The 13,551-nt window shown below is 35.1% G+C and overlaps 1 protein-coding gene across 8 annotated transcripts in view; it reads left to right on the top strand.

Moving 5' to 3' along the window:
* Nucleotides 1-13,551, top strand: part of GPR155 (G protein-coupled receptor 155) — a 64,819-nt gene that overhangs the window by 46,537 nt on the left and 4,731 nt on the right. For all 8 annotated transcript variants that reach the window (XM_072612370.1, XM_072612369.1, XM_072612364.1 and 5 more), the window contains 4 exons: nt 3,537-3,641; nt 8,451-8,587; nt 9,829-9,924; nt 12,210-12,274. In XM_072612370.1, the coding sequence (XP_072468471.1) occupies nt 3,537-3,641; nt 8,451-8,587; nt 9,829-9,924; nt 12,210-12,274 (403 nt within the window). The remainder of the gene's footprint in view (nt 1-3,536; nt 3,642-8,450; nt 8,588-9,828; nt 9,925-12,209; nt 12,275-13,551) is intronic.

The following is a 13,551-nucleotide window of genomic DNA, read 5'->3' as shown; positions in this document are numbered from 1 at the left end:
TTTCCTTAACTCTAAAATGGGGATAATAATAGTACCTACCTCCCAGGATTGTGAGGATCAAATGAGATAATATTTGTAAAGCTCTTAGCACAGTGCCTGGCTTATAGTAGGCTCTGTATAAATGCTAATTCCTTTCTCTCCTTTCCCAAAAAAAGGCAGCTGTTGGCCTGTGATTTCTATCTCTGCCAGTTCTGAGATTCTGTGATTTCTTTCCTCCTCACCCCTAATCTAGGCTGATCTGATAAGTATTAGTAACTAGCATGAATTTGTATCACTCGGGTTTCCAGCCTGGATTCCTTGATTGAACACCCACAAGAGGTATTTCCAAACATTTCATTCCTGGTTTCCCAGTCCCTTTACTGTAGGTAAGCCAAGAGCATTGTCTCATTACTGTATCAAGGTTTGTTGTTAAATTGAGAGTTCTGACAAAAACTAAATTCACTCTAGCAACCTTTGTTATATCCGCCACACGTAAAAGACTGCACGCTAGGCCCTGGGAATACAAAGGTGCAAGATAACTGTCCTGTCCCTCTAAGAAGGACAAATGGATGAGTGAAAAGGCATTTCTTAAGTGCTTATTATTTGTCAGGTACTAAACTAAGGTAGGAATATGAATATAAAAATAGAAAAGTCTCTGCTGTCAAACTGCTTGCATCTACCCAAGCTACCCTAAGGGGAAGGAGTGGAGAAAGCACTTGTAGGTAAGTGGTAGCTAGAGTGTTTTGGTGAGTAGAACAATGGAGAAGTAGCGTTTTGTTTAGTGTTAGTAGAAAGTGTGGGTCTGAAAATCACTGAGGTAAAAGCTTGGATCTGGGATCTGCTAAATTTTAGGATCTCTTCATCAGGATAGCCTAATCAGAATCTCTTAGTCCAGGTCAGGAGGTCTAAAATCCCTCTTAGGCTTGATCAGGCATAATATGATAGAAGTAGGGGAGAGATCAGATAGAGAGTTCTAGGAAGATTTGAGGAATGAGAAATCCCTTTTAGCTGAGAGGAGGATCCTTGGGGAGGGATGGCACTTGGACCAAACTGGGAGTGAAAAGTAGGGTTTCAGTGAGTGGAAATGAAGATGAGATGCATCTTAAGTATGAGCAGAAGCCGAAGAATTTGGGATGAAATTTGGAAACATCTAATACTCTACTTTGGCAGGAAGTGTGTAACAAAGGAAGGAACAGTGTAAAATAATGCTGGAAAAGATAATTTAAGCCTAAGGAGAGCTTTGAAAATAATTTAAAGCTAAGGAGACCCTTAAATTCCAGACTGAAGTCAAAGAAGAAGAGGCTAATGAGTGATTTGATTACTATTTTCAAGCATAAGAGGAATTTTGTTATTGGAAAAAGACAAGCTGGCTTGTGAACCAGGGCTGAAGCAGTGAACTTAAAGCTGCTCTCAGCAGGTGTTTATTGAGCAGGCTCAATAGGTGCTGAGGAAGGTTCTTAGATGAATAAGACAAGGCTTACCCTCAGCTTACAGTCCAGTAGAGGAACTTAAGATCTGGATAAACATGAAACAAATGCAAATTAATTGTGTGTGGCAATAATAAAAAAAACTTCAGTGAAATAATATTTGTAAACTTATTTGGAAATATTAAAGCACTGTGCAAATAGTAGTTATTATTGTTCTGCCAGAGTAACAGCACAAAAGGAGTACCTTCGAAGATAATTTCAAAATTATTTACCTTTAGTTATTTTACTTTGAGGCAGAGAGGACAGGATTACCTTTCCCATGGTGCTAATTTAGCTCTTTTTCTATTAGATTCCAACATTAAATAAAACAATACTCCAGAATTTTTTTTCCTCTTAGAGTCATAGTGTTTATGAACATTATAGTAGACGTTAAGCTTCAGAAATGTCAAAAGCTTCTTTGGATGCCATGGACCCTAAATTTTAGGATGCGTCTATTCAGTGTTTGAACATTGACATTTATGTGATTTGTTGCTAAGGTAAATAAGATTTTAATGCCAATAAGAACCACATCTGGAAATGTGCAAGTTCTCACAAAGGGAATACATAGCCTGCTGCTTAGTAGACCATTTGGAGGAACAAAAGTTGCTATGCATTGCCATTTCAGTGTTGACTTCTTTATGCCACCTTCAGGATGATTTTTAAAACCATATAATTTTTCTGTAAAACCTAATTTAAAGGAGATCATTTTACATTTGTTACCACCCATAGATTTTATCATTCATATTTTAAGGATGGAAAGCACATAATAAGTGGTTACTGAAAGCTATCACTGCCAAGTGCTGTGGAAGATACAAGAGAAACATCAACTAAAATCCCTTCCTTTAGTTAGTCTGGTTGTAGAGACAAAACCTAAATTTAGGAAATAATTAGACAACAGTCAAGTACAAAATGATGTAGTCCATACTATTTGTGTTCTGAAAACATGGTAGTAAATGAATCTTGGGGTAATGGGGCAAAGTTTTCAGGTATTTTAAGCAAGGGGAAAAGCAAAAGCCCCACAAACTCATGTTCATACTGAACTGAGTTTTCCAAGTGTTTGCCTCACAATGACTGCAGTAAGCATTGCAGAAATTAACTTGACAGGTGAAGAAACAGAGGCTCAGACAAGGGAAGTCACACGAGTATCGGAGCCAGGGTTCAAACCCAGGTCTTCAGACAAGTTTGATATTTTTTCCACTACACCATGCTACCTTTCAAATAGCTAATATTTGTATCATAGAATAGATTGATAAAGCTTTTTTCTCACAAAAACCATGAGAGGTGTAGGTAGTACAATATTCTTAGAAAACTGAGCATTCAGAAAAGAATCTTTATGATTGCCTTTGGACACATAGCTAACAAATGTATGAGGTAAAACATGAACTCAGATTTGACGTCAAGCTCGGTGTTTCTTTACATGCCACTAATTAGCATGCCATGTAAATGGACAAATAAGAGACCACCCTACCTGGAATGAAGAGTTTGGGTTGAAGAATGAGAAATAAGAGTGGGCAGATGGGAATAGGTCCAGTTTTAAGAGTCTTGAAAGCCAAATAGGGCTTTTTAATCTAGAGTCAGCAAATTTTAGGAGATCTGTGAACTTGGATGAGAAAAAAAGGGCCTTTTTTTTTTTCTTTTTTTTACTAATGTCTAACTGAAACATAACTGTTCCTTCATTTATTTAAAAATATTATCCTAAGCAGTCTCCAGGCTTCACCAATCTACAAAAGAGATCCATGGGAGAACAAATTGAAGACTCCCCAGTTTTAAATCTTATAGAAAGAGAACATTATTATAGATTTCTGAGATGATGAGTGGCAGAATGAAAATTGTATTTGAGAGAGATTTGGAGCAAATTCTGATTTTTCCATACTAGTTCATTTGACAAAATTAAAATGCAGTGGGAGAGCCCTTTGAAAATATAAATTTTATTTATATGTCCTTATCTGTGTTTAGATGCTCTTTAGAGAAGATGGTTCAAGACTATTTTGACACAGCACAGAAAAGTTTCCCATGAGAAGTTAAATCACCTCATGAACTTTGGATAGTTTTGAAAGTATTGGACCTCTGACCTGACTTTTTTTTTTTCAGGCTCCTGTTCATGTTCAGTAGGCAATGGCGAATTGTGCTATTCTGCAATAGACCCAATAGCAAACACCAGTCCGGGTGAAACCATAACTCCTTCCTTGGGGACAGGTAAATTAGACTAAGAGTTTCAAGCTATAGAGATAGTTCGATATTGTTATGATTCAAAGTAACTACATAAAATTTCTGTTGGTATTAGCAAAAGTAATTTTCCAAGTTTCGTTTTTCAGATGTATATGAGAAATGCTATTAGAATAGTCAGATGACATTAAAAAAATTCAACTGTAAGAAGTTCTTGGATTTATTACTTTTGTCAGTGGTAGGAGTCTTCTTTATATGGCTACTCTCTCCACTAATGCAAATCAGCATCTGGTCCATAGTCTTAAAGAGAGGTTGGGGTTTTTCAAGATTAAATTTCCCATGGCCAAACAGCTCTAGTGCCAGTCCAGTGGATAGTGTACTGGTCTTGGGATCAGGACTCATCTTCATGAGTTCAAATGCAGCCTCATTCTCCAGTTGATAAATGATCAAAGGATATGAACAGGACATTATCCAGTGCAGAAATCAAAACAATTTATAGCCATGTTAGAAATATTCTAAATCATTATTTTTTAGAGAAATGAAAATTAAAACAACCTAGGATATCATTTTACACTTATTAGATTGGCTAAAATGATAGAAAAGTGACAAATGTTAGAGGGGATGTGGAAAAATTGGGAGCAGTTCATTGTTGGTGGATCTGTGAGCTGATCCAACTATTTTGGAGAGCAATATCGAATTATGCCCAAAGAGTTATTAAAGTGGCTTATACTCTTTGACCCAGTAATACCACTATTAGATCTGTTTCCCAAGATGATTAGGGAAAAAGGAAAAGAACCTATATGTTCTAAAATCTATGTGGTGGCAAAGAACTGGAAATTGTGGGGATGTCCATCAGTTGGGGAATGGCTAAGTAAGTTGTGGTATGTGTTGGGGATAGAATACTACTCTGCTATAAGAAATGATAAACTCAGTGATTTTAGAAAAATGTGGAAAGACTTGCATCAAATAATGAAGAGGGAAATGAGCAGAACCAAGAGAACATTATTGTTTTAAGAACAACTCTGAGAGACCAGAGACCAAGTCATTCAGACTATTATAAATGGGCAAATTAACTACAAAGGTCCTATTAAGAAAGATACTGTCAGCATCCAGAGAAAGAACTGACATATACATACATATTTGTATTCAAAGGCCCCTCTCTAGGGTGGAGGAGAAGAAATTTACATGATAACTTGTATATTTAAAGGAATAACAAATTGTATATAATGAATCTGCAGTTTCAAATGTAATCCTTTTTTTGTTTTCTATTTTACTTTGTTATGGAAATACTTGTTTTATTTCTTAAGTTCAGAATTTTTTTAAAAAAACTAAAATTTAAAAACAAATCTGGCCTCGGACACTAGCCATGTGACCCATAGGAAGTCATATAACCCTGTTTGCCTCAGTTTCTTCATCTGTAAAATGAGCTGGGGAAGGAAATGGCAAATCACTGTAGTATCTTTGCCAAGAAAGCCTCAAAATGGGGTCATAGAGAGACAGACATGACTGAAACAAATAAACAACAACTTTCTGACTCCAAAGCTGACTCTCTATCCCTTATGCTACAACAGAACAGGTATGGAATTTTTATAAGATCATTAGCCATACGTTTTATATTTTTTTTTCTAAAAAGATAAGTTGCTGATATCTTTTTTTTAACATCACTATGTGCTCAGTATCTGTCCCTTCTTCCACCAACTCTTAAGAACACAAATAATATTTTTTTTAAAAGACAAAAGAAAGAGAAGAGGGGGAAAAAACCTGCATGACAGATCAACACATCAAAAAAAAAAATCTGAAAATATGTGCAATCTACAAAAATTGTGGACCTCCCACCCCTGCCAAGGAATATTATCTTTTTATTTCTCTTTTTTTAAGCTATATTTGTCCTTTATAATTTTGCACCATTAACTTTTGGGATTTTTTTGTAAACTCAATTTACATCACTGTAGCCACTGTGTATGCATTGTTTTCTTTGCTCTGCTTATTTCATTTTGCATCAGTTCATGAAAGATTTTTCTGTTTCTCTGTCAGTCACTTTCATCATTTCTTACAGCATGTTCCATTACATTTAAGTAACACAGCTTTGAAAATAAATAAAAATGTGATCAAAGGATATGAATAAACAATTCTCAAAAAAAAAACCAAAAAAAAGAACAAAAACTCTTCCCTAATAGCTTTTCCCCAATCATAGACATCTACTTTGTTTCCATTTCTTTGCTGCCACAAAAAGTATTGTCAGAAGTATTTTGGTGTATATGGGGACTTTCCTCTATTTAATGACCTTCTTGAAATTTAAGCCCAGTAATGGAATCCTTGGATCAAAGAGAATGGACATTTTAGCACTTTATTTACATAATTCTGAAATGATTTCCAAAATGCTCATACTGATTCATAGCTCTACCAACAGTATATTAATGTACCTGTCTTTCCATAACCCTTCCAACATTGACTATTCTCAACTTTTGCCATCTTTGCTAATTTACAGGGAATGAGGTAAAACCTTATGGTTTTGATTTGCATTTCTGTTATTAGTAATTTGGAGCATCTGTTCGTACAATTATTAATAACTTTAAATTCTTTTGAAAAATTTTAGTTCATGTCTTTTGGCTGCATTTTTATTTTCAAAATTGTTCCTATTAGAAAAATCCTAGTACCGAATAATTTTGATATTTGTATTGGAAAGGAAGGGGTAATTTTTTAGGCATCTTACAGAATCATAGATTTAAAGCTAGAAAGAACCTTAGAGGTAATAACCCCCATTTTACAGATAAGGGAAATGAGGCACAGGGAAGTTAAGTCTCTTGCCCTTGCTCTTCTTGCTCTTCTGTTGTCAGACATTATTAAGTATTTGCCGTAGGATTTGAACCTGAGTCTACATGATTCTATCTACTCTGTCATGCTATCTCTGAGAGCTAATCACTATTTACCACCACACTTAATGATCTACTTCCCTTCTCCTATTCCCCTCAAAAATAAATCCAAAAGTGGGCCTTAATGACCAGCTAAATTGCCTTTGAATTTATTAGTTAATATTTTTGAACGTCTGCCTTATACTAAGTATTGCACAGAAGAAATATTGTCTTTTACTTCAAACTAAAAACCAAGGCATTTTTGTCCCAAGGACTTTTTAAAAATTGTTTTGACTTCAAGGCAAATAGGGGCTATTTTACAGACTTATTATTATATGCATATCTTTAAAAAAAATATTCTTTCCATAAGCTGAGTGCTGTTGTTAAAGGGACTGCCTTTTTTGGCTTAGAGATTAAAACTCAGCCATGGATTTACTTTATGTCCCTATTTGAGATTATTTAGAGCCACTGAATTGGTAAGTATATATGTGTTGTGAGTAAGTTTTCTACTCTGTGTGTTGATTTAAACATGGTTTGAACAAAGGAACAAAAACAGTGTTCTATACACATGAAACAGATACACATTTGTAAAAAAATTTTTATATGTAAAATATTCCGTGTTCTCAGGATGAGGTATTTTTTTTCCTCTTTTTTGCTGCCACCTGCTGGTATAGAATGAAATTTTAATAGTATTCGTTTTTCCAAAGGGCTAAACACACATGCCGTGCACATGTGCACACACATACATACACACTCTCTTTCTAAGCCTTTGGGATTGTGTTCATTAATTTTTTATGCCAAGGACCTCTTCCATCTTTCTCAATGCGGGACCAAGCTTTTCTTCAGCTGTTCTCTTTTTTTACGATCCCTAACAGTTTAATTTGGCATTCTTCCACTTAAACTGGTCCTTTTTGTGTATGAGATAGACAATATCCTCAAAACGTCATCTGAGTTTCTTGCTTGCCTCTTTTTTGCCTCCAGGATCTGGTCTTTAATCATTTCTCCTTCACTGTTAATCTCTTCTAGAGAGCTATTGATCTGCAGAGTTGTTATATGTGGAAAACCCTTTGCAACTTTTATAGCATTACGTAATCATGAACTGCTGTTTTTGTTGTATTTGTCACTGACCCCAAGCCAATGGGCCTTTGTCAGTGTGGGTGCTTCCATTGTAAGGATAGATCCTAGCTCCCCTAGGCTGTGGTAGATGGTTACCACAGGTTGCTGTACCAAAAAATTAATCGACTGGTATTCATTTCTCTCCAGACCCAGATGACAGACATACTTTTGTGAAATATTAGTACTCTAACACGTGAGAATTGATCTTTAGTGTTGCACTGTGTTAGTATAAAAATCTGTTTTGTGAAAGTTTCTTTAACTGTCATGGAGTAGCAGTTTAGACAGCACAGTTGATGATTTACTAGTGAGGGTCAGCTCAAGTGAACCTGTGCTAAAAGAAAGGTGGTTGGCATCATCTTTTCGTACAGTGTCTCAATTCTTCAGACAAATTTAAAAATCTTTAATGCAGTTTGTCAGTTGTATTTTGATTGAATAAACATTTATAAAGCACTTAACATATGTACTATCAAAATTTATATTAATTTTGTAACAGAAAAGAAACCAAGAAAACCTTCACGCTTTTCAGTTTGGCTGCTATAAAATTAACTTGAAATCATACAACAAAGATATGTATGTGTGTACATTAGTTAAAAATGAAATCAGGAATTCTCAGTTTGAGGGTTTTTTGGTCTTAGAATTCTACTGTTTAGTATAAGTAAGGCAAGTATCATATAGCTTCTCGGGTGTAATTTGTAAGAGGAAGTAAGGAATCTGTTCTTGCTTTGCAGAGGGAAGGAAAGAATCTTATACGGAGGTCTTGTAACATAACCTGTTATGACTCTGGGTTGTATTTGTACAGGTGACAGTTTGCTTAACAAGTTTAAATTCACTTAAAAAGTTCTGATTACAAATTATTCTTAATGTCTTCTAGATGAACATTGTGTGAGTCACTGTAATTCTCAGAGCTGCATATTAGTGCAGGAAGAAGAACAGCTCCTACAGATTGGAGACAAACAACTGGCTAGACATGTGCTGCTGTGTTTACTACTTATTGTCGGCTTACTTGCTGTAAATATTTCTTTTATTTTTATTTGAGGTCCTTTCCATTAAGTGCTTTGTAAAAATTGCATTTGGGAAGCTAAAACAGCTCAGTTACTTCTACAAATGGTAATAGGAACTATGGGGCAGCTAGATGGTGCAGTGGACGGAGCACCAGTACAGGAGTCGGGAGGACCTGAGTTCAAATTTCACCTCAGACACTTGACACTCACTATCTTTGTGACCTTGGGCAAGTCACTTAACCCCAGTTGCCTCATCCTGGGTCATCTCCAGTCATCCTGATGAATATCTGGTCACTGGATTCAGATGGCTCTGGAGGAGAAGTGAGGCTGGTGACCTGCACAGCCCTCCATCACTCAAAACAAAGTCAAGTGCAAGTCATGTCATCATTTCTCTGATGGCATGGTCTTCTTCAGCAAAGGAGGACAAACAAACATACACAATAGGAACTATAGAATCCTAAATTTCTAATCTTCTTTAAAAGGTGGGGGGAGGAATTAGTAGCTCATTTTACAATGTTACTGTTCAATTTCTGAAAAAAATTTTTATCCTGCTTGGATAATTATCCATTTACCTTAAACCTTAGGATCTGAAAAAAATCTTAATCTGGTAATCAACAACTCTTCATCATAGATAAAATTTACCATTTTTTAGAGCTACTAATTTCTAGTTGTTAGCTGACCTTAATGGACAGGCTCCACTTCTCCTTTTCAAGAGATCTTTCCAGGATAGCTACTTTTCTGAGATAGCCACAGACATGGCAATAAATAGAATGAACATAGGGGAATTTTTTCATCACTTCTCATACTCATTTTATGTAGAATGATATTGACTGGTACCATTCTACTTGCCATCTAAGCGTAATAATCAGAAAAGATCAAAGAGTACTGCTACAAATTTGATAATCTGATTTTTGCATCATGATGTGCTAATTTTAAAAATCTGCTGTGTTCTACACCAGGCAGCAATACTGATGTCTTATATAAACCCCTATAGTATAGATCATGTCTTTTTCCTTCAGTATTAATTAGAATAGACAGCTGTATAAATGGCATCTCTCAGAAGGATGTGTCAGCTTCTTTCTAGAAAGACAAAGGTTATATATTCTCATAGTGTTTTGCCCTTTAGTTTTCCTTTTCAGGCATTAAGTAGATTTAGATTTGAGGCATTTATTTAATTGGAGCTATATTGTGGTAGGTAAGATGAATAGTTTTCTTCATTTAAAAGTATTTTTTATTATTTCTTTGTAGAATCTTTCCAGTTGTTTGTGGTGGCTGTTCAACCAGGAACCTGGAAGACTGTATGTTGAATTACAGTTTTTTTGTGCTGTATTCAATTTTGGACAGGTATTTACTAGAAATTTCAAAGGAATGTGTGTTTGTGTATGCGTGTATATTCTGTTTGATCGGCTTTGTTATATGTCAGCAAAAGATATGCCTTTGAATAGAGCAATGTGTTATTATATTGACTGAGGTTACCAGGTTGTGTTCTGAATACTTCAACCAGAAATATTGAATTCATCTTCTATTTTAATTTCGAAAGCAATAATGGTCATGGAAACAGAGACAAAGAACCTCATCTATTTGAACTTTACTATAAATTTATTAGGTTAGCTTTGCCAAATAATGTCCCTGAAGGTCTTTTATAGCTACAAATACAATAAAGAAAGTTATTTAATAGTATCGTTAATAATTCCTGAGCAGAAAGTATTATTGAAGTTCTAAGTACATATTTAGGCTTTAACAGCTTAAAATCACACTAAGACTTGGGGAGATCCTGTGTATAGTCTATATTTATTTGTTAAAAGTTACTTTAAAATTTATTGACAATTTAATACATCTGCACTGTTTCAGGGATCCATGATTTCATTGATGTGGGTACTCCCTTCTTAAGTACACATTCCAGCTCCTTTCTCTGCTTTAGCAGACAATTTCCATAAATTGTTATGTTAGAAAAATTTATCATCTTTGGCCAACTTGGTCATGAGCCTCTTTGAACTTAGCCAGGCTTGTCTTTATTTAAAAGACATGAAGTCCATCATGATACTCATACTTGAAGCTTAGGTGGTAAACCTGTAAGAGCATGTATCCCATTACTACAACCTTCAAGATGGATCACTTCTACACCACAAGAGATAACAAAATAAAATTTTAATCAATCATTAAGCATGGGTTAGTAGATAAATTAACACATGCTCTGATTTAATACTTTAAATATCACATTCTTTTACATTTATTTGATTTGACATATGTAACCTGTAGTCATCAGGAAAACCCTTTTTGGAACCCATATCTCATATTTCATAAAAAGTTTGAGAGGGAAGCTCTATTTTCAGGCTGATGCTTTGAAGGAGGAACCTAATAAGAGTGAGATTCAAAAAAAGTTGAACTTAATCAACAAGCATTTATTATGCTCCTACTATGTGCCAGGCACTGAGAATACAAAGACAAAGTGAAATAACTCCTCCCAAAGACTTTAGATTCTGCCAGGGAAAAGAATGTGTCGACATAGAGGGTGGCATTTGTTTAGATAGATATACATAGAGGGGTGTGTGTGTGTGAATATATGCTTGTATAATATATGTACATTTACTATAGAAATGTATATGTACGTATGTATACCTATATGAATATATGTGCATATATGTATATTACACACACACTCCCACTTACTTTACAAAGTAAATAAAGGGTAAAAAGAAATTAGGGAATGACTTCAAGATACTGTGCATATGGAACAGCAAGAAGATCAGTTTTGCTGGACTGTAGAATTAGTGAAGGTAAGTGCTATTTCATAAACAATGTAAAAAGATAGTTTGGATAAGTCAGATTTATGGCATTACTTTAGTGTTTTATTTGAGATCATTTTGAGATGTAATAGTATTAAACTATTAGCGTAGTGATATACTTCAAGGCTCAATATAAATTATTTTTTTGCTTTCCTTTTGTTTTGGATTTCTACAGTCTATTAGTTTGAATAAGCAAGAGTTGTCTATAAAACAGTTTCTACCCCACATAGAGTTTATATAACTTACAGTTTGCACTGCATGGAAACGTTTAATATGTTTTAATTGTTGCCAGTGCTGTTTTCTATGTATTGGCTTTTGTGCCAAAGTGCATACAATTCTGAAAATTTATTGTGAAGACATCTATTATTTAGATGAAACATGAATTCCTAGATAAATGAACAACATTTCATAGTAGTGATGCAAAGTAGGGACCAGGTTCATGAAAAAGTCAAAATTTACATGGTTCCAAGAGCCAGACATTAATTTGAAACAATTACTTCTACTATGTGTTTTCCTTCCCAGTAGCACTGACTAAGGTTGAAGTAAAAACTGGTGAATATTTTGACTGGTTCTATCTGATTCCACTTGTTCACCAGTCTCCACCCCCCAGTACAGAGAATAATATTCCTTTCCTCAGCCTCTGGTGTTCTTTTAGAAGAAAGACATAAAGACTGTTAACAAAATTGACAAGACCAGGTGCCTGGAACAAGCAAGCAGCAAAATGTTCTTGTTTCAGGACCTAGAACTTTATGTAGTTTACTGGAGTGAATGTCATGGCTTTTTGCTTGAAATTTTATTTCTAGCTTCTAAATATGTAACATGTGTATATATTTTTTTCAACAGGGTTTTATTTCCTTTGGAATCTTTGGGTTGGACAAACATTTTATCATTCTTCCTTTCAAAAGAAGGTAAACTTGATTTTTAAGTGTATCTATTTTAATAAAGTTAATGATAAAGATATTCCCTTAAGAGACTGTTTTTAGGCCTCTAGTATCTACTGGCCTGACTATCATGGTAACAGTATCATCAGCTGCTTCATATATTTGTAGTAAATAACCACAGATAAACTACTGAAGGAACCATTGTAAATCCAGTAGTATTTCCATTTTTAAAAGAACTGTTGGATATTGTTTTAGAAAAAAAAATTACTGAATTTAAAATGCAATTTTAAATTATGCTTAAAGATATGTTCTTAAGATAGTGAAGAGATTTTATCTCATCTGTGATAGCTGTTCTACAGCATATCTGTTTCTTGACAAGAGCAGTTTAGATTCTAGCACATTTGACTTTTTTCCTCAAGAAAACTCATTTTGCTTTTCTAAATTTTTGATTCTACCATTTTGTACCAAGATTGCTAAAGTATCAACTTTATTAACTTTCTACAGATATCATAAGCACTGAGTTTAGATCATGTTTTTGGGAGTACCTTAGGATATTATTAGGTTCACTAGTTTTCATGGTAAAATTAGTAAAAAGTAGAAATGTTAAGAGTTCCACTGACCAAGGCACTACATAATAAAGACTCTGGGCATGTTACAGAACTCACAAATGCATAAGAGTGACAATTTTAATCAGTCAACAAACGTTGATTAAGTGTTCATGCCTTGTCAAACACTGTGCTTGGTGCTGAGGACACAAAGAAAAAGTCATGATCTCTACCCTTGTGGAGCTCACGTGGTGTTGGGGAAAACAATATACAGAAGACATGTACTTACCAGATATCTATCTAGCAGAAGGAGAAGGTGATCTTATCTCAGAGACGCTGAAAGCACAAGGAGTAGGCTAAGCGGCTCCGTGCAGATAGGGAGATTTGAGCCAAGTAATAATGGGATGCCAGAGAAGCCAAAATGAGTCTTAAGACCTAGCATTAGGTTCTTAGTTCCAATTTAGTCTTTTTTTTCCTCAATTACTTGATTTTTTAACATTAATTTTTTAAAATTCTGAGTTCCAAATTCTCTTCTTCCTTCCCTTCCTCCCCACCTCCTTGAGAAGGCAAGCTGGCATGACCTGCACTGTGTGGTTGGTGCTGCACTCCAGGCCCAAGCACCACCCAGTGGGGCAGACCTTTCCTGCTGATCTCCTGAGTTCTCCTGGGCTGTAAAATTGTTTCAGCCAGCCTTTTTTTGGTTCTGCCATTCCAGAATTTGATTTGAGGTGTTATTTTAGACGTGCTTGGAGGGGAGTT

The sequence above is a fragment of the Notamacropus eugenii genome, chromosome 5, assembly GCF_028372415.1.
Source record: "Notamacropus eugenii isolate mMacEug1 chromosome 5, mMacEug1.pri_v2, whole genome shotgun sequence".
In the NCBI taxonomy this organism is placed as follows: Eukaryota; Metazoa; Chordata; class Mammalia; order Diprotodontia; family Macropodidae; genus Notamacropus; species Notamacropus eugenii.
This window is presented reverse-complemented; position numbering and strand designations above follow the sequence as displayed.